We start from the raw sequence: 27,216 nt of genomic DNA, 5'->3' as shown, positions 1-27,216 counted from the left end.
CCACACAGCTGCTCTGGGAGCCACGGCCGGCACGGCCCTGCAAAGCCCTGACGCACCAGGGATCCAGCCCTGGACGCACTCTTGGGTTCAGGGCTTTGGCGCCTGCTGCCTGCCCTCTACCCTTCTGCTGGTCTGCCTCCCTCGCCCAGGGCTGGAGCCGCTTTGGAAGAGGCATGTACGCCCCTGACAACTATGGAGACATCCAGATCCCAATCCTGGGACAGCTGCTGGGACGTGTCTTGCTTTTCCAATATTCCAAGCAAGAGACAGCTTTCAGTGTTCTTTATTGCCTCCTTCAGTTCATCAAGAAGCAAGAAGGTAAGAGAAGTTGTGGTGGGCTTCATCGCTCCGCAAACACACATCTCCTGATAGGTCTACTTCTCTCCCTGACCTCCTTTGCCCCTCACAGCTGCTTCCCATAGCACCCATGCTGTCATTTTGCTGCAGAAGCTGAATGCTCTCCTGAAGTCCAGGATCTGTTCTCTGCTGCTCTCCTTCCACCCTCCTTTCAGAACCTTGAACCGCGCTCTTTTGTGGAGCCCACAGCCAAAGCTACCACTGCCATGTCTTCCCAGTTAGTGAAGAGCAGATCCATCTGTGCATCACCCTGGATGGTCCCTCCAGTGCTTGCAGCAAGAAGCTATTCCTGATGCCCTCCACAAACCTCCCGGACTGCTTGTGTCCTGCCATCTCACAAGCAGATCTCAGGGCCGTTTGGTTAAGCTTGCTGGCAAAGCTATTGTGTCTTATTGACCCTTTCGTGTTTCCCCCGCTGCTTAGGCAGGGCAATGCTCAAGGATGAAGCAGAACAGCTCCTCAGGGGAACTAAGATACCTTTCTCACCTCGATCGGCTGAAGAATTTACCATGGTAATGAGCTCCCCCCTTGCTGGGACCCTTGCCCGTGGCATCAGCAGGGGACTTGTGTAAGCAAAAGGCATCCAGAATCAGTGGGGCTGGTGCGGCCTCACCCTCCCTGGTGAGAGGGTTCCTGCTGTCCCCATGCAGGGACGATGCGAGGGCTGCTCTCCAGCGTCCCAGCAGCAGCTCCAGCCCTCCTGGCCACCAGCGAGCCCCGCTTCTCTGTAGGGACAGCACACTCTGCCCATGAGCCCAGCCCTCCTCCCTCACCCTGAGGACCCTCTCTTCTCATCCTCCCCCGTGCAGTGACTGCAACCCCTGCTGCCAGCTCTCCTGCAGGCGCTGCCACCACCACTGCCGGGCATCTCTGGCCAGGGCTGCTCGCACTGCCCCGCGAAGCAGCACCCCCAGGGCACTCGGTGTGACACGGCTTCCCTCCCTTCCTTCCTCCCACAGGCCTTTGCAAAATACCTCCTACCTTCTGAAAGGACAGATATTGTCCTTGTGGCCATCGAGGCGATGAGAGACTCCAGCATCTTTGACAAGGGGGAGGCAAGAAACATACTGAATGTCATCATGAGAAACCCTGACTTCTGGCTGGCAGATGTAGGTGGCCCATGGCTAGATTGCCCTGCCCTTCAGCCCTGTCAGGCCTTGCTCCTCCCTCCATCCCTCCCTCCCAAACCCAGGTGTAGGTGTCTCCAGCACCTGAAGCCACCTTAAGCCAGCAGGGAGGGATGGGAAGGGCAGCTGAGGAACTGGCTGTGCTCCAGTGGCAGCACCATCCTCCCCTGTGTCCCCTCCAGGTGCCAAAGATCATGAAGTGCCTCCAGGAAAACCTGGAAGGCATCAACCGGGAGTCAGAGCAGCAGAGCATGAAGTCACTGCTTCTCCTGCTGACCAACCGCTACCCCGCACAAGTGGCCATCAGCCTGGTGACATTCTCTCCACCAGGACACAGGTACCGGCCCCAACAGCCATGAGGGCTGGTTCCCTGAGGGGGGAGGGACGCGGAGCCCCTCTGGCTGCCAGACCCAAGGAATGCTGCAGGGACACCCCCGAGGAGCAGGGCCCTCCACCCCAGCACGCTTTCCAGCCCTGCTGGCTCCGCCAGGCCTGCAGCAGCCAAAGCTGGCCCAGGCAGCCCCGAGCCCTGCCACCACGCTCCTCCCAGCCCCGCGGGGAGCACCCCCTCAGCCCTCTCCTGCTGCCCGGGGCATCCCAAGCAAGGGGCAGGCTCTGCCTCCTGCGGGCCGGGCCCCTCCCAGGCCACGCTGCTGAGGCTGCGGCAGCCCTGCTCACCCAGCGCTCTCGCTTGCAGCACGGGCATGGCCCTGTGGGAGGTGATGCATTCCATCCCCCAGGCTTTGGAGACCATCTTAAAGGAGCTCCTCAGCAATCTCCGGAGCATGACATTACACAGCCTGTCCACCTCGGCCACAGAGGATGCCTACAGCTCCACCCTGCTTGTGAGTTACCAGAGAAGGCCTTGATCCCCTCCAGCGAGCCCTGCAGATTCTGCCAGTATCTCACTGCTGTGTTTCCTTCAGCCAAAGGCCTCCAGCGAGTTTCAGTCAGAGGATTTTGGTGACCAGTCCCATGACGAGACCTATCAGAGGCACCCAAGCCTGGTGACGGTCTCCCTGTTTCTCGGAGGCCTCATCATGCTGTCACAAGGACCTGACATGGTGAGCAGGACGTCATCGAGGGGAGCCGTGCTGGCAGCCGGGGGCTGGGGCGCTGGGTAGGGTGGTGGCTTGGCCTTGCCTGGGAGTCAGGCGGTGGGGTGAGTGCTCCAAATGCCCTCCCTGCCACAGTGGGGCCTGGTGGCTGCCTGGGGAGCTTTCCAGGCACGCAGGGCTACTGAGCCATCTGCCCCTGCGGGCCTGTGCAAAAAGGGGGGGCTCAGCAGGGAACAAGGAGTCTTTGCTTTCCTGCCCTACCCCTGCTCTCCCACGTCCCCGGGGGTCAGCGTGCCAGCGTACCAGGGGGCTGCCGCAGAGATGCCTGTGCCACCACCTGCCTGCAAGCCGGGCAGGAGGCTGCTGCTCAGTGACCAGAGCGTTTTTGCCAGGGTGCTCTTTGACCGTTTCACAAAAAGGGCACTCTGTCTTTCATACAGGCAAGAAAAATGCAGGCCCTCATGCCACACCTCATGAAGATGCTCAGTGATGGCAACACGGAAATCAAGATGAAGGCCCTGCTGGTCTTCAGAAACATGATGCCTCACCTGAAGAGGAGGCAGGCCAGCACCTTCGCTCTGGAGCTGGCGGAGAAGCTCCCACCCCTCTTTGACAATGTAAGGCTGATGTGGGAGACTGAGCCCCGCAGAGGGGCACTGGGCAATGAGAGCTGCCCTTCAGCCCAGACCTGCGGGCAGCCCCGCGGGCAGAGCCTTCTGCCCTCCTTGCTCCCCTGGGCTCTCGTGGGATGGCTTCTGGGCATTGCAGCCCAGCACAGCTTCCCCTGAGAGCTTGGTGCCGCCGGGCGGCCCGAGCGCCCTGTGCTAGGGCCCAGCCAGGCCCCTGTGCAAAGCACCTGCAGGCCAAGAGCTGCTCTCAGAGCCCCGAGGGCTCCCCAGCTGCGCCGCCAGGCAGGACCAGAGATTCCTATAGCTCTTGTGTGCAGAGCCTGACCCCAGAGCATCTCCCATCACACCTGCCATGCTCATGCCCTTGGGCTAATGCTCACAGGAAGCTGGGAGTGGCTCTTTCTCAAGTCCCCCTCTCCTACTCCCTAACAGGAGTCCAGCCAGATGAGAGAGCTCTCCATCAGCCTCTTCAGAGACGTGGTGCAGACTGTGGTGGGGAATGGCAAGCGGAGGATGAAGAAGGAAGTGCAAGGATGCCTGCTCCTGCTCTTCTTTCACACGCATGATGAGGCAGACACCGTGGCCAGGGTAGAGATTTCAAAGCTGGCCCATGACACAGGGAAGGGTGTGATGAGCCCTTGGGCGCAGGGGCAAGAGTTGCTGGCAGTTGGACTCTGGGGAGCGTGTGTCACCTTGGGGTCCAGCTGCCTGAGGCACTGCAGGCAGGGCAGAGCTCCCATCTGTCCCTGCACTGGTCCCACCACTATCTTCCTCGTCCCCCAGTGCCTCTTGCTGCAGAGCTGGAAGGGGAGGTGGGATCCCCTCCCACCCACGCTCCCACCGCTCAGCCCTCCTCCAGCACAGCCCATAGGGAGGGTCCCTGCACACCCAGTGCAAGCAGGGGCAGAGAAGCTGGCGCGGACATTTCCAAGGCATGGAGCCTTGCTTGCTCCAGCAGGGCTCAGCAGCAGCCCATGGCCCAAGGCATGAATACGTGCGTCCCTATGGTCTTCCCTGCTGCCCCTGCAGGTGTGGAAGGCCAGGGCTTTGAGCCTCAGTCCCTCTCCCACAGCACTGTGCCCAAGAGACCAAGAGACTGTGCCAAGAGTTTGGGACAGAGCATGTCCCAGCTTCCCAAGGCCAAGATCACCCCAGGAACAAAGCCACAAGGAAAGGGGATGCCAGCTCTCCTTCCCCAGGCCGTAGTGCCATCTCCCAGCTTCTGCTTTTCTGCAGGCCTCCAGGGAAGCCCTCCTTGCTGGAGCAGAACTCCTCAAGTGGAAATGGCTCAAACACCTGATGCAGACAGAGCAGACATGGAGGATTGGAGAGTGTTTGGTGAGGACAAGCCCTGAGCCCCAGGGCCCAGGCCGGATGAGGGCTGCCCGCCGTGTCTGGGCTGTGGGCTCTGCACATGTGCCTCACCTGCCCTGCTGCAGCCCAGAGCCCACAGCTGTGAGCCGCAGCCTTCTTCCCTGTCCTCAAGAACAGAGCGCCCAAGGGCTCTTCTCCACGCCCCTTCCCCCTCCCCGTGCCCTGCAGGAGGGAAGGGTCTCAGCGCCGCTGGGACCCCTCTGCCTGTGGCTCTCTCTCAGCCTCCGTCCCACAGGGCTCCTGGCTGGGAGACAGGAATTGCCGGGGTGGGGGGAGGGGGAGCAGGGAGGTGCTAGCAGGAGGGACGGCTCCAGCCCACTGGGGAGGGACTGTGGCATGCCCATACTCTTCTGCTCTCTCCAGCTGGAGCAGGACAGGAGCAAGGCCGAAGAATACTGTCATCAGAGCCTGCCATACCTGAAGAATGCTCAGGCCCCCTTGCGCGAGGCAGCCGTGAGATTCATCGGTGAGCCACAGCCCCCACAGTCCCTCTTTGGGCAGCCTGGCCCCAGTCCCCGCCGCTGCACTGGTGCCAAGGAGCAGCCCTGCGGCTGCCCGAGCCCCAGCTGCCCCCACGCAGGGCCTTGGCCTCCCTCTCCCTCCCCTGCCCACGCAGGTGGCCTTGGTGGCCACCTTGCTCAGTCCAACCCCGCTGAGCTGCTGCTCTTCCCTGGGCTCAGCCCTGATGAGGGGGAGGAGGGCGTGTGGCCCAGCCGGCAGGGCGGGGGGCTGTGCTGCTGGGAGCGTACTGGGGAGCAGGGGGGACTGACAAAGCTCTGTGTCTAGGGCTTGCCGCGCGGCACCTGAGGGACCGAAGCAATAAGCTGGCCGAGATGTGCAGCGGTGAGTAGGGGCAGTGCTGTGTTGGCCGGGGCTGGAGGGGCAGGGGACAGAGCCTGGGCAGGGTGCTGCCATGCCTTGACCCGCTCCAGGGAAACACTTCAGGGCCAGGGGAGCGTGGCAGGGGCTTTTGGGCCATTCCTGTGCAGCAGCGGCAACTTTCTCCTGGCCAGGGAAAGTGGCGGGTGGGGCTGCCATGGTCTGGAGGGCATGCCTGAAAGTCTCTGCAGACACAGCCCCTCATCTCGGCTCTGTTTCTGTCACAGCCCTTCAGTCCTTGAAGGAAGACAGCAAACTCTCCATCTGTTCCCTGGCAACTCAAACCATCTTCATCCTGAGCGCTCCAAGGGCGCAGCCGAGAGCGGGATGCACCCTGCTAGCGCTCTGCTGCTGGTGCTGCTAAGCCAGGCAGAGACGCAACCTTCCTCAGGAAAATGGCTTTGTTTCAATAAAGCTGGAGCAACAAACCCCAAACCCCTGGTGCCCTTCACGTGCGTAACTGACACACAGCGAGGGTAGGGCACAGGAAGGGTGACGTGCGGAAAACAGACTCCACAGTCTATAAGATTGTCAAGTAGGTATGTTTATTCAGTGCTGTGCAGCACGGGGGATAGTCCCACCAAAGCTGTGCGTGCCCACGTGATAGTTTGTCTTGGATTGATACAGTAAAGCATTACATATACATAAGATTTCCCAACACGCCTATAGATATGCATGACCTTTCCCCGCTTTGCATTAAAATTAGCCTGAAAGAGTTATTTCCATAAATCTTTCCCAACGGCGCTTGCGCAGTGCCTCCTAGTGGTGGTCGCTAGGGGTCTTGGGGATGAAGGCTGACGATTCCTCGTCACCGCTAGTAACCCCTTGTTTTGATGCAGACTCAGTTACTCTTGTCTCTTGTCCAAACTGCAAAGTTGGTTTTAGCTGGTTCTTGAGACAAGTTTCTGTCCTTATCAAGACCTTGTCCTTCACTGGGGGATTCCGGGCCTCCTTGCTAATCATTTTACACAGCAGCCAGATAAGCGTTCAACAACAGAACAGTTAACTTTTGGTTTTGCATCCTAAAAGCCCCTTCCCCCTTTCAAGGGTGGTCAGCTCCAGCCTCCCTGCAGGTCTCCAGCCATCCCAGCGAGGCCCCAGCATCTGCTGTTGCTGCATCGCCACTTCCCTGCACCGCAATGGACTCCGGAGGGTTTCCAAGCAGAGCACAGAGGTGCTAAGGGGGCGAGAGGGCAACTGCAGGGGTCCTGGAGGGGCTAGAGGAGAAAGAGCGGTCCTTGGTCACCATGAAGGCCTCAGAAAGAAAGGGGTCCTCAGGGGACCAGAGGGCTCCTAAGAAGGCTGGACGAGCAATAGGAGGCCCTGGCCATAACAAACACCTATGGAGGAGTGCTGAGGGGACTGAAGCGGTACTGTAGAGTCTCGGGGGCCAGGCCCCAGGCTCATGGGGTTTCTTAGGGTGCTAGAGGTCCTCAGAGGTGTCTGGGGTCTTAAGGAAGGCCTCAGGAGGGGTCCTGAATGGGCTAGCGCAATCCTCACACAGCTGCAGGGCAAAGGGAGGAGTCCCGCGGTTGGACTGTGCCCAAGAGCCCTCCACCGGCCCCAGAGAAGGCCACCTCCCCCGGGCAGCCCCAGCCCTCACCTCAGCGGGGCCGCAGCTGGAGCAGAGACTGCGCCTCCTCACCGCCGCGTGGCTGTCAGGAAGCGGAGTGTGGGGAATGGCAGCTCCCGCCAACGTGCCCTGGGAGCCGACGTGGCCGCCCGGCAGCCCCTGCCCCAGGGCTCCAGCTCCCAGCATGGCCGGGGCCGCGCCTTCCTGCTGCCTGACCCTGCGCGGGCAACGTACCCCCAGCCCCAGCCAGCCGCCCCCCGCAGGCCCCACGGCCGCCTCCCCGGGTCTGCCCAGCCCCGCTCCTGGAGTGGGGGAGAGAGCGGCAGAGAGGACACTAACTTCAAAAAGAAACCTATTCTGTTAGAGTAAGCCTATGGTTAAGAATGAAAAGTGAAAGCAAAGAGCCAGGATATGAGTAGTTAAAGATGTCCCTGCTCATTGCAGGGGGGGTGCACTAGATGCCCTCTCAAGGACCCTTCCAACCCAAACCATTCTGATCCCATGAGTCTATGCTGTGATTTTTTCCCCTGTCCAAGCAACAAGAACTGTCTGTAATAGGAGTGACTTGGCTTCAAAGAGGGCTTTGCATTTCCATGTTGATACGGCGAGCGAGATGGGAAGGAATGCGTTTTCACTGTTGTGTTTATTCCAGGGGCGCACAGTGGCTGATGTCAAAGGCAAACAGAAACCTGTTTGCAGGTGGCATCCCTGCATGGCTTGTGGTGGCACGGAGCTGGGGAGGCTGGTTAGGGAAAACAAAGTGCTCTTTCTGAAGGGAAGGATCACGGGAGTAAATCACAAGCAGCCTTCAGCCATCAGGGTGGTATTTTTGTAGACTGAAGGCACTCCTGCACCGGAGCGAAGCTTTCTGCTTACAGCAATGCTAGAATCCACGGGACTACAAGCGCAGAAGGATGCTGATGGAGTGGGAGCACCCAGCAGCTACAAAAGCTGTACTGCAAGGCTAAAAGCATCGGCAAACCAAACTCCAAATGAAGCTTCTTGTCCCTAATTCTCAAATTTGTCTTACTAACATTCAAAAGAAAACCCTGCTCAAATGCCTAACAAGCCTCTGAATGGTAGAGTCAAAATTCAGCTACTGAACTGTAACAGCTGCCAGAAAACTGAAGCTGACATCAGGTCATCCAATTTGAATGTAAGAGTCTACATCAGGGGAATCAGAATAAAGATGTTAACATAAACCATTGGCAGTGTTATACGCGAGTTCTCTCAAGAAGTGGGGACGGTCTGTCTCTCTGAGGAGGATGCCTTCTCCAGACGTAAGCAAAGTACGTGGCACATCATTCACCCTGACAGAGGAAGGAACAAGAAGACAGTTCATTTGGCAAAATGTTTCTCTGTTCTCTGTTGAATTCTTCATTACTGCTTAGGGACCCTCCCACGCTTTAGGATGTTTCATTGTGAACGTCTGTGCCCTTTTGGTTGTGTCAGCCACTGAAGCTGCCTTTGAGGGTATCAATTCTTGTCATAATTCTGAAGCCGGCTTCATCGCTAACCTCAATCCACATCCAACAGAAGCTCATGTGTGCCTTGCACTTGAACAGTTTCTGAATAAAGGCTAATTAGAAACCATCAGAAAAATGACAGGTATTTCTCCATGCCTCGCACTTCATGAAAAGGAGACAGAAAGGGGCTTTTTTGCTGTTGTTTTTGGAATTTGGTTTTGGGTGGTTATTTTTTGGGGGGGTGGGGAGGGTATCGTTTGTTTGTTTTTAACAAGTTTTTAGAAGGCACGCTCTCCAGAAACATGACACAAGTGGAGAAAATCCAAAGGTGCTCTTATTAGATTTTGACACGCTGTTGATAGAGGATGGCACCACAAAAGAGGGGGAAGTTGCCTCTTCAGGACTAAGTCAAGCTAATAAACAGAAAGAGCCTAGAAAGGTGACGCAAGTGTCTTCTTTGTAACGCCAGACCTAAGTTAAGGCCAGTAAGAAGAGAGGGAAGGTGAATGACGCACCCAAACAAAAGGCTATGAAAATTATCACTGCCGCAGGCTCAAAGATATGGTCAGAGCATAACCGAATCTGTAAAGCCAGAGATGCATATCTAATTCTTGCAAGATCATGAAAGACACCGTAGGAGTTTGAACTGTGTATACGGACAAGGAAAGATAAAGTTATTGCCTTGAGACCTTGCAGGTGTAGGAACCTAGTAGCTACAGAGAGGACAAAATGGACAGGCAGATCATAGGCTCATAGAATCATTTAGGTTGGAAAAGACCCTTAAGATCATCGAGCCCAACTGTGAACCTAATACTGCCAAGTCCACCATTAAACCACGTCCCAAAGTACCACGTCTGCATGTCTTTTAAATACCTCCAGGGAAACCGCGTAAGCTCCTACCAGCTCCTGCTCTCATCTTGTCAGAGACTCAGGGGTGAAATATCCCTCCGCTCCTTCACCAAGCGCAGCCAACAGCAAAACGGCACGGCGAACGTGGGATGCACATGGGCAATGCGTTTAGGATCACAAATTACTACAGCGTCAGCCAACTACTTTGAGACCTACAGAGACTCCAGCAGGATTGTGTTGAGCCTCCGAGACCACCATTTTCTAAGTACACATTTACTGAAATACTGTCTTTCCAAATACAGCAGCCAGTCAAATCGTCTCCCCTACAATGCAGAAATTGATAACACCTCTTTCTCCCCAACTTTCCTAAACTTTCAGAGCTCTACAATGAACTGGCGTGAGACAATACATTCTCATACAACCTGATATGTTCCATTTAACTCACTGGTGCGTTAATGGTAAGAGTCTGAGGAGTGCCTAGGGGGAGACCCTACCGCTGAGTCACGAGGTTCAGACAGGACCCCCTTGCTTTCTGAACTCCTGCTCAGAGAGGAGTCTAGGTGCGGCTAAGTCCAGTCTTAGTCTCAGACTTGGTCAACGGTTTACTTTCTAAGGGTTCTGGAAGTGACCGCTCATCAGAGTATTTGTTGTTAGTAACCAGTTTGCCAGATGCCCCAGCCGGTGGCGTTCAATGAGAACGATCACGGCTAGATTAATGAGCAGTACAATTTATTAAAGCAACAGATACACAGGTTCTTTGGGTTACCGGTGATAGGATTGCTGGTTACAAGACACACACAAATACTAAGAAGATGAGTAACGCTGCTAGGCTACAAACGGCTTAAGCAGGTATGAAGCATTGGAGATTTAAAGTGAAGCTATAGAGAGGTTTCTAAGTTTTCCCGGGGAAACAGATGGGATACCCAGATGTTTTGGTCTTACCCAAAGGCGATCCAGTAGGGGGGAAGGAGGCTCAGCCCGTCAACTGGTCCCAGAAGTCAGAGTGGTACGCGATGGTATCTTCCCCAACACCCTCTTCCTCTTCACACATTTTATACTATTTTTTACCTTTCAGGTGGAGCTGAGTGACTCTAGTCATGCATACCTTTATCATGATTGGTGTAGAATTTCCTCGCTTTACTTTTAAAAGGATAGACTAGAAGAAATTCAAAGTGCATGCCCAGTGAGGGGTGGTTGCACCTTAGAGGCGAGTAACTTTGGGGATGGAGGTGTGTTTTGGTATTATACCGAATGACCAAAGTTCACCAAAAGGACAGCATTTTGTCAAAAGTATGATGGACTGTTGGCCCAGGGTGGCAAATATGCAGCGTGCCAGCTCCAGGGTACCTCCAGTTCCCATTTATCACTGAGCCTGGCCACGATGGCCCCGCACCGCTCCACCCTCCGGACAACTCCTCTTAGAGTCAGTACACCAAGTTCTCCTGGCATTGCCGACATCTATGGTTACAAGGGAACTGCCATGGAATGGATTCCTCACATAGCAGCTGCACTTCACCCTGGCAGCTTCTTCAATGCTGCACCATCTCTAAAAACATTGGTTTAATTTCTAAGTCACCTCCAGCAATTATTCCACACAGAGCCATGGAACGTTCCAGGCATAAGGCTCCCCTTTTTGTCTGTATGGTCCTAAGGGCTGAATGGTTCACGTCCACCCATCCTATTAATTTGAAGGCTCTATTGGCATTTCCAGTTCCCAGCCCCTACAGAGTGAGTAAGCTTGTCAACAGCTTTGCTCTCCAAGCACAGGCAGGGCTCTCCCTTCAGACTAGCGACAAACCCTTCTTGGTGCAAGGGCGGTACCCTTCCTTTCTTCAGTGAAAACTCATCACGTAGATGCCTGTCCTTGTACCACTGAGAATTCAACACGACAGACACCCGGGAGAGTTGGTTTCAGGTAGTGGGTGGGCTTTGAGTGCATAGCCAACAGTGGGGCTTGTTTGCCCCTGCTGCTGTAGTTTGCCCCGTGGCGATGGCCAGATTATGGGCTGAATATGTATAATCCCTATTCCACCACAGGCTTATAAGCAAGGCTACCGTATTAAAACCTATGCTTCCCACGCACCATTAACAGGAGAAGCAAAGAGACACCGAGAGCAACAATAACCATCCCTTGGATATAGAGGACAGCCCTGAACTCAGAAGGGTTTCCTGGCTCTGGAAACCCAGAAGGCACTGAAAGATCTAGAGCAAGAAGTCGTGGAAGCTCCCGCGTTAGCCCTGCCAGGCTACAACAATCAGTTTCTATCAGATTTCCCTGAACAGGAGGGACAGCCGGTTGGCCCCAGAAGGTCAGCAAGGCGCAGCATGTTCCTCAGGAGAACTAGACCTCGTAACTCAGGGCCTGATTTCATGGACTGAGGCTGTTGCAGCAGCAGCTGTGGTGGTGGAGAAAGCAAGAAATAGTGTCCTGGGGCACCTCCTAAGGCTAAGGGTTCATTCCTTACTTCCTTGTCCTCCCCTCCAGAGTTCAAGCAAGTGCGGATGTGCCACTGTGGGGAATTACGTTGGGTTATGGCAATAACCATACATGGTCCTTGCCTTCTTTGGCGGAACCTTCCATAAATGCAACAAGATACACTCAAACCGCTGCCTCTCCCCCAGGCTGTCTTGCCCTGTCTCTCTGCCGACGGGAGGGAGCAGTGGGTGGTGTCAGCCTGGGGGGTGGCAGGAGGGAGAGCGGGCGGTGAGAGGCGTGGGGGTGAGAGGACATGGGGCGGTGATGGGCCCAGGGCTGTTGGGAGAGCCAGCGCGGGCCCCGGGGCTGATGGGAGGTGACGCTGGGTGGCGAAGGCCCAGGGGGTGGCGGGAGGGACAGCGCAGACCTCGGGGTGTGACAGGACACCGGGCAGCGACAGACCTGGGGGGTGACAGGACAGCAGGCTGCTGGAACCCCCTCCCCTAAGGGCCACTCGGCATTAGGACAAAGAGGGCGGGGCTGCCACACCCACATGATGCAGGACTTTCTTCATAATGTGCTGAGCATATAAGAGGACCATGACACCGCGTGCTGCAGTAGGCGCCATCCCAGAGCAGGCACCGCCTGGCCCCGACCATGTCCTGTGTCCACTACAAGTTCTTCTCCAGGCTGAACTATGATACGGTCACCTTCAGCGGCCTCCACATCACCCTGCGCGACCTCAAGCGCCAGATCATGGGCCGCGAGAAGCTGAAGGCGACCAGGAGCGACCTGCAGATCTCCAACGCCCAGACCAAAGAAGGTGCGTGGGGGCGGCGGGCGCGGGGCCTCGGGGACCAGTGCGGAGCTGCACCCCGGCGGGGAGCTGCATTGCAGGGGGGAGCAGCACCCCAGTAGGGAGTTGCACCCCAGCGGGGACCTGCACCACTGTGGAAAGCGACAACCCGCAGGGGCCCTGCACCACCTGCCCCGGCGCCCCCAGGGGCCCTGGCACCACCTGCCAGACGGTGGGCTGGCCCCGCTGGTAGGTGACGGTGTGGAGCCGGGCAGGCTCACCGGACACCGGCAGCCCTGGGGCAGAGGGCAGCACACAGGCACTGACCGGTGGCGGCATGGCCGTGGTGGTGAAGCGCATGTCGGACACCTCCGATGCCGTCGGCAGCTGCAGAGGGAACCTCTCTGTTGGGGGAAGCAAAGAGGGGTGGTGGGGTGAGCTACTGGTGGGCAGAGCCCCTTGGGGGGTTACCCGGAGGGCAGGAGCACCACGAGGAGCAGGAGCTGCTGCTGTACCTGCCATGGCGGCGGGTCAGTGTGGGGTTTGTCTGGGGCAAAGAGTGTTCTGGGGTTCTGTCCCCATGGCGATCATTCCACCAGCACCTGCCTCAGCCAGCCCTGCCAGGGTTTCATTTCTCATGCCACAGCAACTGCCCGTCTCAATGACGTCCCATCCTGCTGATGGTTTCCTGTCCGCAATGCTCATTTCTCATCCCGGTGAGGGTTTCCCATCCCCACGATGGATTCCCATCCCCACGGTGATTTCTCAGACCCGTGATGGTTTCCTATCCCAACGGTTTCCCATGCCCACAATTTCCCTTCCCAAGCATTGTTTTTGCAGGGAGCTGAATTTCCTGCCCAAGGGGAAGGGATGCAGCCAGTACGGGTGGCCCTGCGATGCCAGCGTGTGAGCTGCCCCATCCTGCCCCAGTGGGGGGGGATGGGGCACTTTTTGGGGGTGTTTTTGTGCTTCCCGTCTCTGGAATCCTTACACGTGCACACAGAGTACTGTTCTTTTATAACCTTGCCCGTGCAGGAGCCCTGACTAAATGTTGACCTGATCTTGGAAAGAACAAAGTGGAGCTTGAGTGAAGATGGCCGACTTGCTCAGATTTTTCTGAGCACTCTAACCTTTTACAGTTCCGGGACTGTAACTTTCCATAATGGAGATCTAGTAACAGAAGCAATGCTAACCTAAGCGAAAAGAAAACAGGATTTTAAATATCAGTGGAATATCTGCCCATGGAGTCATGTTCTGCAAAGGCAGAAGTCCCTTCAAAAAGCCTGTGCCTCCTTTTAATTTGATCTGCATTTGTTGAGTGTGTTGAGACGATAAAAGTCGGTGTTACCTATAAAAGGTTGCTTTTCTCTCTGTAAAGGGATTCTCTGAAGTGCTGTGTAATGACATACTGATATACGTTCTTACAACCTGACTACTGCTTTTTTCTGTACTGATGTTGTTTTCAGAATACACAGATGATGACGCCCTGATTCCGAGGAACTCCTCGGTAATTGTCAGAAGGATCCCTGCTGGAGGAGTTAAAGCTACCAGCAGAACCTCTGTTACGTGAGTATCCGTAAAGCGGTGTAGTCTTTGCTAGGGGGTTCAGTGAGGTCACTGGTTTAATGGATATTAGTTTACCAGTGGCGTTCCAACTGCATCTCCCTTGTTAAAGCGGCTGTTAGTTTTTGTTGTCCTGGGGTAGGTTTCAATGGACCTGTCCCAAAGCAGACTGACCTTTTTAGGCCTGCTGGGACATGGGCTTCAGGCTCCAACAACGGTAACTTCTAAGATGATTCTGTTGGGTTTGTTCTTGGGCTTGATTGTTCTGAGACCCGAGCTGTAGATGCTGTTTCCTCCAGGTGGAGAGATGCCTTATGCTATGGGCTTGCTTGTATTGCTTTCAGAGTAAAGACAGATACGCACCGTAGTGTACGCTTAGAATTAGTTCCCATCCCAGAGGAGCCCGATTGTCAGTGTTTGGCTATTTCCCGCATTTGCGGGAGGAGGCAGGATATGGCAGGTACTCTGAGGCCCCAGATCTGGGGTGTATTGGTTGAGATTACAGCTACTCAAACGTGATCCTGCCTACAGGATTGTTGTGGTCATTTTGGGATTTGGGGTTTTTTTTTAGTTGCACTGAATGTGAGAATTTGAGAATGAGAACAGTTTATGTGTATGAATAGATGGCCACATTCACTAGATTATCCGAACAATGTCCTGATGGGCAGGTTTTATAACCTGTTTCACTGCTTGATGTGGGGCACAAGTGCTCTATTTTAAGCTCTGATCACCTTCCTTTCTTTCTCCTTCCAGAAGTCGAACGGAGCCAGTGAGCGCAACACCAAAAGCAGTATGTAAAAGCACAGGGTCACACCTTTTTCTGCACACTGCACTGAATTCTGAACAACGTAGCCTTGTATGAAATTTTCCAAACAGTAGCTTCATATAATTTCTTCCAGTAAAACATAGCCTATGCTGCAAAGACAATGGATTTGATTCAGCATAGTAAGAAGTGCGTAATGCCATCATTTGCACAGTTCTAATGGGACTATTGGTATTTGTGCCCAGTCACGCATTGTATTTCATCCTGAATATGCGAGGCTATTTCCTGAATGGCTTTGTGTTGTACAGATAAGGTACGATTGGTTATAGGCGATGTAGGTTCCAGGTTTGCACAACTGGACGTGGTGCCGTGCTCTCCATCTGTCTGTCTACAGCTAGTAACGTGTCTGTTGGCGTAGCTGCTTGTGCGCTTTGTGTTTCTTGCAGTGAAAATGCTCCGGAGTGTATTTTTGCCATTTTCACCTTGTATCACTTAGCTTCGGTTTTTGCTTGCTTTGCCCAACGGTTTTTGAAAACGTTCATAAAAAACACCGAGAAACCATTGTTGTTAAACTTGGTACTGTTTCTGACTTTGACGTGGGGGTTCAAACAAAAACTAAAACTGACATACGCCCTACGTTCTGAGGACAGTTCTGGGCAGCTAAACGAGTCCTTTCCGTGCCTTTGAATACCTGGGTATTTGTTCCTGGAACTGTTTATTTGCAGTGATATTGTTTGGGCTCCTCCAAGTACATGAATGTCTTTAATAGATTGCCCTGAATGTAAATATCGTTGCTACACAAAGTGGTATTCTAAAGTTCTGCATTTGCTCTTCCCGCTTTCTCTGATGCAGCAGCTTCATCTAATAGCTTGTCCGCAAATGAAAATACCTGAAACCCAGTGTACAAATTTTGGCGCAAGGTTAGAGCCTGGGGCCTTTGTGGGGCATTTTTCATCAGGTTGGAAAACACTGTCCTTCTGCTGCTGAAATATAAATAAGTAACAGAAGGAAATGCTTGACTGGTAATAGTCTGGATTTTGATTTAGTCTTCTGTTCAGTTGCTTTAGTTCTCTTTAGTTTCTGATTAGTCTTCCGTTTGAAATGGCAGTTCATACATTGACTGTTGATTCTGGATTTTGGATTGTTTGGGGGTTGTTGGTTGTCGAGTCGTGTCCCCGCCCCTCCCCAGTTCTTCTGCAGTATTGCCTTAGGGTGGCAAACAAGTTTCATGGAGATGTTGGTTCTAACTGACTGGTTGGAGGGACTGGCAGGAAATACTTCAGTAGAAATATAAAGGAACCAAAAAAAGACCCAGGGCTGGAGGGCCGTGGAAGGTGGCCGTTGGGCAAACGTGCTGAACAGTACATCAGTTACCCTTCCTGACCCATTTGACAAGGTTCCCTCTCTGAGATACTCTGGAGCAACAAGCTGATCTCAAGCGGGTCTGGTTAGTCTAGTTTCTTCTCATTAACCGCACGGGCACTCTTAAGCTGGCGTAGCTTTGCACTTTGCCTTGAGCAAATGCAAATGACACGAGGTCGGAAATGCCTCTTGCAGTCACACTCGGAGCGCATCGTGCAGACTTTCAGACTACGGTAGAGGTTAACTATTGCTATGTTTGGACTGTACAACTTGAATATGTGTTTAATTTTTTGTGAACAGATGGATGACTCCTCTGCATCTGCTTCTCTGTCCCAGCTTATTCAGGTATATCTATATTCTTACCAAATACTTCAAAAAAAAAAAAAAAGTGTTTGCTTCATATTTTTAAATCTTGCACTGTGATCCAGAGCTGTATAACTGTTGTAATGCGAACAATGCTTTACTTTAATTCTTAATAATGTCAAGTATTTATGTTAACTTTAAAATGTGTGTATGCTTTGATCCTCTCCTGTAAAGAGCAGTTGCCACTTTGGGGAGAGAGAAGGGGAGAACCTTACCAGCACCAACGTCACGTTGCACTAGTGCTCATCTTCAAGACACAAAGGAGAAGCACTTCAGAGGCTGTTTGCCCTTTTTCATACATTCCGTTAGTTCTGCTTTGGGGAGGAGCGCTATTTTTACAGAAGCATGTCACTGGCTGTAAGGGACGGACATTCCAGGGGGTGTGGAGCAGCCAAATTAGAGGCGTGCCTGGAACACGGACAATTGCAGGGCTGTTTCTGAATTTCTAGTCCTCAGAGCTGCAGATCCATTCTTTGACCGCTGCACAATTTCATCAGCTGTCGTATAGATACAGTGGGCAACACAATCTGATTTCCTTGAACGCAGACTGTGTACGCTGTGATTATGTCCCTAACCGTGTCTAGGAACACACCCACGCCTGTGTGTGGCATGCTGGCGGAGGTGACCTTCTGGAACTCCTGCCACGCCGCGTTTTGCTGTGGAGCTGCTGGCGGTTTTTGCCCGGGAATGTGTAACTTTGGCTGGGAAAGCACTAGTCATTGCGCCTTGTGAGAAGGCGTAGTGCTAGCCAATTCAGTGCCTGGGCTTTAAAGTTACAAAGATCAGAGAAGGCAGGGCGTAATGCAGAGGAGCTTGTTCTTTCTTCTGAAAAGAAAGGCTGGAGTTCATTCCCAAGACAGAGAAAGCTCTCCCCACTAGCCACTTCTTCCCTCTCTCACCACAGACATGAAATTGTGGACACGTGGCAAAAATATTGGAAAAAATAATTCATTTGGAAGGTAGCCACCAGAAGAAACTGGTCTGCATTAGTGCTGTCCCTAAACGTGTCCTTGGTTCTGTAAACTTAGGTGAAGTTTTACTCTAAAATGTGAGAAGCCGTCCAAGAGGTGCACACATTGAAGCTTTTGAGAACATTGAAGTATTTCAGAACAATACAGGAACAACACCTCAGAGCAGCTCAAAACTGTGACTTACTCTACCCTCTTTAGCGCAGACTGGCTCAGCAGGGAGTCAATGTGTTGTAAAAAGTCCTCTGGTTTATTACTGCTATGTACGAAATGCCATATTTGAACTTTCGCCTATCCCTAGAAATGTTTTGTGGGTTTTGGATGTGTCTTGTACATCTCTTGGGTTCAAGCAAATCAGTCAAGTGTCTGTGAAGTTTTCTGTCACGGTTAATGGAAATGATTTCATAGGTGTCGATCTGCATTATGTTACAGTTGAGGAAAAACTGTGTATAGGAAACAACCATTTAATAAAATGCTGAAAGTAGTTGGTTGCTCTTGCGAAGGAATGCACCTAAAAGCAAAGACAGGAGTGGCTGATCTGAAGGCTTGGTGCTGGACGGTCCAAAGAATGTACAGTCCCTCCCTTAGACCCTGCTGGTATCTGCACTAGTGTGTAATTAAAACGTTTGAACAAATAGTACTTCAAAAACCAAGAAATCAGCTGGTTTCCTTCATATGAAGATCTAGTTCTGCGTAAGGCTTGTATTACAATTTGCATGGTAAAAGGACACGGCCAGCTGGAGAAACCTGCAGGTTTTGCTTACCATAGTTAGCTCACTTAACACGAAGAAGTTAGCAGGGGCTCTAAAGTGTTTCTAACGTGTGTGTCGACTAACGGCCTGTTACACAGACTGCCAGTCTGGCTGAAGCCAGCGCTTCCGAAGAAGACAAAATAAAAGCGATGATGATACAGTCTTGCCGTGCATATGATCCAATCAAGTAAGTGTTGATAACGCCAGATCTGTTCCCCAACGATTACGGAGGAATGCTAGAGATGGTTGTTTTAACAAGAGAGATACATGCACCCCTTTTTCTTTTTCTCCCAAAAACCTTCTAGTTACATGAAGAACAGCCTGGGTCTACCTCCGCCATCATATACTTGTTTTCGTAGTGGAAAACCTGGCCACTATATAAAGAACTGCCCAACAAACGGGGTAAGGTTGGGGGGGGACTTCTGGTGTTACTTTGGTTTTGTTTTTTACCTTGGCAGTGAGGTAACAGATACATGAACACGCATATTAAGACGTGTTTCTCTTGGGGTGAAATAGAGAGGTTACATGGCAAAGTTGCAAAGCCCTTCAAAATTCAAGGGACACCTGCAATTATCAAGGCAAAATTTTCTTTTTTCCAGGCCACCACAACAAACATAGCCAGAGATCTTTCTCTGTCAACTTTCATGCATATTTTTCTGTATTTCACTATGACTGGAAATTTATTTTGGGTTTGAACCCTTTCTAAAGACACTTCACAGTTATTAGTATTTCGTACAAAACCAGGATGTTTCTGCTGGCCCCATCTATTGGATATCTGCCTGGTGTAATGACACAAGCCTCTGGCTGAGCGTCCCTGCCATTTAACAACAATCACGGAGATGTCGTTTTAAGTGTGGGTCTTGAGATACGCCTGCATTTCTTTTCCTACCAGGACAAGACTTTTGAGCCTGTTCCCAGAATTAGGAGGAGCACGGGCATTCCAAGGAGTTTCATGGTGGAGGTGAAAGATCCCAACACAAAGGGTGCTATGCTGACCAGCACGGGAAAATATGCCATACCAATTATTAATGCGTAAGTATGGGACTAACGGGACTGACCCAGGAGCAAAGGAGAGGAACCGTGCGTCAATGCCTGGGCGGCAATGCAGCCGAGTGGGCCAGCACCTCTAGTTACGGGGGAGGAAGCACTGGCATTGCATCTTAACCTTAACACCCGTGATACTTTCTAATCCCAAGGCCCTAAAATAGGACGCTCCTCCTGTTCATGCCCCTGGAAGCTGCTTAAACTTGTGGCGTGCTAAGAATCAGTATTTCTGCAAAAGGTTTCCGAGGTGTTTGCAGTGGAGTCGTTCTCTTTGAAAGCGCGTTTTGCTTCTGTCTGATGCTGCAAAGGCTCCTTGCAAAAGTTAACAAGTTGCTGTGGGAGTGAGGTTTCCTCCCCCTCTGACTTTTATCACCTCCCCTGTGTGAAAGAGGCTGCAGTTCTCCTGTTGCTGCAAACTAAGAAAATACTACTGTGTGCTGACAAGAGCGGCTGCTCTAAAATGCACTCGGTGGCACTTCTGGTGTTCTGCCATGGACCTCCTTTGGTAGAAGCTCTAACATAGACTTCTTCCATTTCCAAAACTTCATTACTCGGAGACTGACTTGATCCTCAGCCTGCCATTTACTTTTACCCTCTGGCAACGGAGAGGTGGGATTCATTTCACACAATTTCTAGCTGTCAAAAAATTATTTGCCTAGTCTGAGCTGATTTCTCCATTGACCCAATGAATGGGAGAGGTCTGCAGCAGGAAAATTGTTCCCCCTCCCTCTTCTCATCCTGTGGCTGTAGAAAAGGACTTTCAACTAGCGGCCTACGTTTTAGAAGGCTAATGTGGAGTGAGAAGAATTCCACCTGTTCTCTTCCCCTGAGAAAAGCCAAAGCTTGGAAAAGTTCTCCTTGACCCACCTTTAACTTTTTGCTCTCTCCTTCCCCACCCCCCTCCAGGGAAGCTTATGCCAGAGGAAAGAAGGAAAAGCCTCCCTTTCTACCGGAAGAGCCGGCCTCCTCCTCCCCCTCCGATGAGCCTATTCCAGATGAGCTCCTGTGTCCCCTTTGTAAAGATATAATGACCGACGCAGCTGTTATTCCCTGCTGTGGAAACAGTTATTGTGACGAATGTAAGTGTGACCCCATGGCTGTTAATTCAAAACATCACCTCTGATCCTCTGAAAGCAGAAACAGGAGATCAGGAAATTACTGTGTCACCGGTTCTATGTAGTACTTAAGCCCAGCCTGAATAGGAAAGGACTCTTCTCCTATAAAGGGCAAAAGAAAGGCCGAAAGCTTTTTCCTCCTTTTTATGTATCTCGTTAAATCCCCTTCGCACGTGGAAGGACGAGTATGAGAAGAGGGCGTAACTGCGCCGGTGATGACACTATTAGATAGCGAATGCATTTCGTTTGTCCACAGCCCTTTCCCTCCTACAAAATTACAGAGCCAACGCTGGTGACTTCCTGTGGTCTGCAGCAATCGGGTACCTGGGCATTTAATGCACATTCTCCTCCACGGGAGAGTTGGCTGAAACCTTCAGAACTCAAACCCGCTAACGGGTTTTTGAGGTCTCTTTTATTCACTAGCCCTGAGGTTGGTGACTTCTCACTGTACTAGAGAGTGGAAAAAAGGTGAGCCAAGACATCAAGACACCGCCTACTCCACACCTCCAGATGTTACAGGAGTGAAACATCAGGGCTGTACCGTTATTGGCTGCATACTAGAAAATTATTAGGCTACTGAACTTGAGCTTCATGTTCCCAATTCAAGATCATCTTCATTAATCATATACATGGTTTTCTAACTGATGAGAACCCAAAAAACGTCCTTAGTTTGGCTAAAATCTATTTTGATGCCTCTAATTGCACACAGGTATTAGAACAGCGTTACTGGATTCTGAGGATCATACCTGCCCAACGTGTCATCAGAGCGATGTTTCTCCTGATGCTTTAGCTGCCAACAAGATCCTACGCCAGGTAACGTGATGGCTTTTCCGTGAACTGCTTGTAAGAGAAGTCTATTCCTGAAAAGCTGAAAGGGAAGAAAACATGAATCGACGGCTCCTGAAGCAGGGCTAAATTGGACAAGGCTACAGTTATTTACTCCTCCAGTGCATGATCCCTTGTTACAGAAGCTTACAACTCCTTAGAGACAGTCTGGCAAATTCAGGTCACAGTTTTAACATGATTGCCTCCCTTTCAAATTCGGTGTTGACACTGAAGTGCTTTAAATACAGACACCCTGAGTTACCAGTCATTAATGCCGGCGCTTAATGCGATGTGTTCCTACCCCTGCCTGCTGATTTATTTTAGGATTGATAGCATTTACAGGAATAGGCGAGTGATGTTCCTCTGTGGAGCCTTTTGTTTGTGTGCCTCCTGAAGTTTCCTATCCCCTTTTTGTCCGTGTTTTTCTGCCTCTAGGCTGTGAACAACTTCCAAAATGGAACTGGCTACCCTCGGCAGCAGCAGCCGCAGCAGCCGCCACCGCCACCACCTCCACCACCACTCCTGACTGTCGGGCCTCCCGCCGCGCTGGTGACGGCCGCTAACCTTTCTAAACCTTCCTCTCAGCCAATCGGCGGGTTGTTGGAGGAGAAGGTTAGTTTGATTTCAGCATAGGCACTGATCCTTGTCTTTTAGCAGAGCTTCGTTTCCAACTCTTTCCAACCGTTTTTTGCCAAGGGCCGTCAGGTTCCGCTACTAAGACAAGCAGCACTGCCGAGTCGTCTGGGCCCCCAAGGACAATCAATACCCACAACGGGTAAGTAACGCTAACTTTAGAATTCCTTTAAAAGTCTTACCTTCAGATAAACTGAATGGGATTTTTTTCTTTTTCCCTCCCCACTGCAACAGGTCATCCAGTGAGAGCCACTACAATTCGCTCAGCAGGTGGCGGATCAGGCTGCGAACTGTAAGTGTCCCACAGAAATTCAATGCATTACTACCGGTAACTGTACTACTACTCCTGGTTAAAGGAGGCCGTAACACGTAACTCCTGCAACAGCTGATTTGCAATGAATAAGTACGCACAGGTAGTTGTGGAGAACACAAGCGGTAATTAATTTTGAAATGGCTTACTTTGAATTGCCTTTAACAAAGGGATCTGTGCTTGCACTAAGATTATTTAAAATAAAACATCAGCACAGGACTGACAAGGGGACTGCCAAAAACAAACATTTTCTGGGGAAACCGTAATCACATACGAAAATTAAATATAATTATAGGATCAAGTGGAAAGCCAGGCTAGAAGCTTGGAAGCAGAAACTTTACATGCTAACAAGTTCTTCAATTTGCAGCAGCATCATTACATAAACACATGGAGAGACGATAAAAAAAAAAACAAACCAAACCAAACAAAGCAAACCAAATTTGAGAGGAAAAAAGTTGGGGATGTGACTCTTTTTTCTTTCTTTTTCTGTGTGGTTTTTTTTCAGGTCCAAGTCTCCCTGCAGTGCTTCATCGTACTGTAGAAGTTCGTATACCTACACCAAGTCAAGATCCAGTTCTTCCCCCACTCACTCCTACTCTCGATCATTCAGTCGTTCCCAGTCTCGTTCCTCCCCGCGATCGCCGCCGTATCCAAGAAGAGGCAAAGGGAAGAGTCGTAACTATCGCTCCAGGTCAAGGTCACGCGGCTCTCACCATTCAAGGCTAAGGTCACCCCCGCACAGAAGATACCATTCACGGTCAAGGTCTCCGGTGTTTAGGGGCCAGTCTCCAACTAAACGGACTCTACCTCAAGGGGAAGGAGAAAGGGAGTGTTTTAACAGGTCCAGAGAGGTTCCACCATATGATAGGAAAGCTTACGAGGGCAGATCCCGTGACTGGAGGGATCCATTTGAAAAGGAAAGATACAGAGAACGGCGAGGGAACTCTAGACACCGGAGTGAGAAGTTTTACAAGGGCTATGCTGTTGGCTGTCAACCTCCACCTCCACAAAACAGAGAGGACTTTTCTCCAGGTAGGTTTGGTCCACCTGGCACCAGACGAGAGAATTTGCCATGTGCTCAGGGACGTAGGCAGGATTATCCTGGTGGGCAGAGGCACAGAAACCATCATACAGCTGGAAATTACCCTGAAAAACCATGTGGAAGGGAGAGCCGTGGCATCAAAGATCCTGAAACATCAAAAAAGAAAGAGGTGGAAAAACCACTGGGAGACAAGAAAGGCAATAAAGATAAAAAGCACCGGAATGAAGGATTTCCAAATGCTGAGTTGTTGGAAGGTGCGAGAAAACCAAGAGAGGCAGCTGCAGCAGAAGGTGTTACAGCGGAGTCTGTCTTCAGGCTCCCAAGCAGAGATGATGCCACCCCTGTGAGAAATGAGCCTATGGAAACAGAGTCTAGTGCTTTCAGACTGGGGTCTGAAAAGGAGGAAGAAGAGAAGGATAAGCCAAAAGCAAAGACTGACAAGGCCAAGCGGAAAGTAGAAGTGGCTCTTCCTCCTAAGACGGACAATACAGTAAAACCAGCTGAAGGTTCCAACGAGAAGGTGGACACGGGTCGTGACAAATCTCCTCGACTGGAACCTCCTGCGAAAAAGGCAAAGGAGGACTAGCCAAAGTCAGGCAGTGTTAAAACACCTTCCTCTTGAAAGGATGAGGGTGTTTTGATGCTGTCCTGCAGCGAGTAGTTGCTAGTTGGGAGGATAGAAGGGGAGTGCCTTATCAGCCAAGTTAGAGCCATTTCTGGAATACGGGCAATTGCATGGCTATTGTTCTCTTTGTTTACTCGCACCTGTATAAACACAAATCGCATGTTCATCAATAAAGTTAACACTCTTTTAGCCTCGTGTGTTCCCTGGCATGTCTGTGTTACATTTCTAACTAGCGTCTCACCATGAGCTCACAGAGATGTCTCAAAAATGATTAGGAAAAATGTGGGGATTGATAAGTCAGATTTCATTTAAAAGGCAAGCCTAAACTTTGCCCCAAGAGAATTGACGGAAGCAGGAGATCATTCCCAAGAAATAGGGCACATCGATCACATCTCCCTTTCAGGCTGCTGCACTGACCCAGAGGGTAAAATTCCTACACCTCCCCAGCAAGAATCACAGTGACAGAGGGATCCTGGTGGGAGGGGGGTATTTGTGACATTAGAAGGAGTATTAAACCACTCCCATTTTTAATCTCTTCAGGACTATACGATGTCAAACCACCATCTGTAATCACTAGTCATAAATCTCTGCACACTAGTATCTTCAAAGTGGGATGCATATTGTTTGTTTAAAAGACACAAGTTTTTTTACTTTTCAATTCAAGTTTAAAACCTGCAAGCTTACCCCATGCTTCATTTTCCCTCTGGTTGCAAGGTAGGTCATCCAAACAAAGGCCCACCAGAAGTAGATGACCAACACCTGTAGCCACTGCCTTTATTGTATTTCCTACAGTTATTGACCTGAGTTCACTTCAACGGCAATGGTGCATTCTAATATTCCAGCGTACCAATTGCCATTTCCTATGTAGAAGCCATTAACTCAAAGAAAACATAGAAAATCAGTTATATGCAAGAAACTTCCTGGACTTACGTACAAAAGACAAAACTCAGTCTTGTCCTCCCACTGCTCACAGCCCATCAGCAGTGGGACAGGCTTTTAGAAAGTGTTGAAGGGAGATAGTAGCTTAGTAAAAGTAAAAGTAAAAGTCACCAGTCCTCATTTAGAATCAAAATAGCAACCAGGGAGAGCAAAAAAGTTTTAAATGCACACCAGCACTTCCGTGAATGCGAACACAAATTTTAAAAGCCACCCAAAACCAACAGCAGCCTGTTTGACAAAAAACTAACTCCTGCTGAGGAGAAGCGCACGCTGCTCTGGAACACGCAAAGCCGTCTGCGTGCAGCTTTATTACAAGGTCTTTGGCAAGACAGACCTTTCAGCACCTGCAACCCCTCCCAGGACAACCCCGACTGCGAGGGCAGAGGTACAGGCACATGGGGACGCCTGTACTAAAGCTCTACAACAAAAGAACACAGGCTGTCCTTCAGCCTCCGTGCAAAATGCAACACAGGGACAACAGGGAGCTTTACAGCAACAACAAAGTTTTACACAACAATAAAACAGAGAAGGGAGCATCACAAGGTATCCCTTTTTTCCTATGTTGTTTTTTTCCCCCCAGAGGTGGGGAAAATACCCAAACCCCTAAGCCCCAAAGTTTTCTCCTCTCCCATACCAAGCACTTGCTGTGACTGCGCTGCCTGGCAGTCTACTACAGAATTTACCTTTCCTCTTGGCTACAAGAGCTCTCATCTTAGAAGTGCCCACAGTAACCTAGACAACTTTATATTGTTTCCGACTGCCTGGAAATCAAATTAAATTTCCAACCTTCTCTGCTACTCAAAGTGCTACCAAAGCGTTTTGATTATTCAAATTCTTGCTGCTCCAAGTCTGGATGACCCTTACGAGCAAAGCAGAAATACTGCCCATACCGTGCTGCAGAATTAGCCACAGTTCAAGTGTTGCTCAAACTTCCTTTTAAGGTTTACTTTTTGTTGTACAACTGGCTCCAAATCAACCTTTTCCATTTTTGCATACCATCTTCCAAAAAGGTTTCCTGGTTTTCATGCTTCAGTTTTCCCTGTAGAAGCTCCTGAAACCGCCTATTTTCCCACGGCGCTCGGCACTGGCTTTGCATATTCTCCTAGGCCACTGCCCACTCATTCTGGGAATGAACACAGGAAACCTGTCTCAGCTCACTGAATCGGAATGCTACCCTTCTGCCTCATACAAACCAGGAAGGTCCGTGAAAATACCGTTCCAGAGTTCTGAAACATGCAACCATCCATTATAAACCAATTTAATACCATTAATGTTTTCAATTCAGATTTGCTTTTACAAGAATCCATTACAAATGATACTCCATTAACAGTTTCAGTTTCCTGCTGCGTGTCACATGCATATCCAGAGGGCAATCAGAGATGCTTCCACCAAAAAAACCCCACAAACCAAGAAGAACAACACAATCCCGGCCCCCCAATTCTTTCTAAGCCTGAATTTGGCATTTTTAATCTCATTCCTTTACTCTCTGAATGACTACGCATCTACTTGTACACTAAAAGGCAGTCAGACAGCCATGATAAATACCCTGTATTAATCCACCAACGGCTTGACACCTTGCACCAGAGTTCCTCTAAGTCAGTCCTAACCTGTTGTGCTGGTTTTGGCTGAGAAGGGGTTAATTCTCCTCACTGTGGGGGTCGCCTACCTTTCCAGCTTCCCGCGCTCTGCCACGTGTGTGTGGGGGGGCTGGGAGGGTCGGGGCCGTGGTGGGGGCGGCTGACCCCGACTGGCCAATGGCAGGTTCATTCCATACCACGTGACACCATGACCAGTATATTGAGGGGGGGCCGTGGCAGCGCGGGAGCAGCGCGGCGTCGGGTCGGCGGGCGGCTGCAGCGCGTGCGGTTCATTTCGGCGGTTCGTTCCCCCTCTCCCCTCCCTTCCCCCCTCCCCCGGGGCTTTGCGCCTCTCGTTGTTCTCCTTTACATTGCATTTCTGTTGTTGTTTCTTTGAATTTTAGTTATTAAACTGTTCTTATCCCGCCCCACGAGCGTTACCCCTCTGATTCTCTCCCCCATCTACCGGTGGGGGAGGGAGCGAGCGACTGTGTGGGGTTGAGCTGCCGGCTAAACCACAACACCTGTACAACTTAGTTGCCCACAGACAACAGACCCACATGGAAAATAGTCCAGAAATTAAGGTGCTCATTAAAGCCTTAAAACAGGAGTGACAAAAACTGCAGAGTGGGGTTAAGATTCGACCTGCATTTTACTTTTAAAAAGAATCAGTGTGAAAATCAGAGAAACGCTCAGGCAGATTAAAAACCTATATTAGGTAATGTATAAATGTGGAAGGAGGAGTTACAGAATAAATTCAAAACATATGGGCAGTGGCCAAGTGCCAGATTTATCTACCTGAGTTTGCTTA

General features: G+C 51.0%; 1 protein-coding gene across 1 annotated transcript; it reads left to right on the top strand.

Moving 5' to 3' along the window:
- The first annotated feature begins 12,385 nt into the window (after nucleotides 1–12,385).
- LOC135311296 (E3 ubiquitin-protein ligase RBBP6-like) lies at nucleotides 12,386–23,850 on the top strand. Its single transcript, XM_064440421.1, has 12 exons — nucleotides 12,386–12,551; nucleotides 13,991–14,090; nucleotides 14,841–14,877; nucleotides 16,513–16,557; nucleotides 18,394–18,482; nucleotides 18,601–18,697; nucleotides 19,188–19,327; nucleotides 20,246–20,418; nucleotides 21,164–21,267; nucleotides 21,715–21,891; nucleotides 22,147–22,154; nucleotides 22,728–23,850. Exons 1-12 carry the CDS (start codon nucleotides 12,386–12,388, stop codon nucleotides 23,848–23,850), a joined length of 2,259 nt encoding a protein of 752 aa, XP_064296491.1.
- Nucleotides 23,851–27,216: the final 3,366 nt, after the last annotated feature.

Source organism: Phalacrocorax carbo, unplaced genomic scaffold (assembly GCF_963921805.1).
Source record: "Phalacrocorax carbo unplaced genomic scaffold, bPhaCar2.1 SCAFFOLD_36, whole genome shotgun sequence".
Classification (NCBI taxonomy): domain Eukaryota; kingdom Metazoa; phylum Chordata; class Aves; order Suliformes; family Phalacrocoracidae; genus Phalacrocorax; species Phalacrocorax carbo.
The sequence above is the reverse complement of the archived record's forward strand: the minus strand, read 5'-3'. Positions and strand labels throughout refer to the sequence as shown.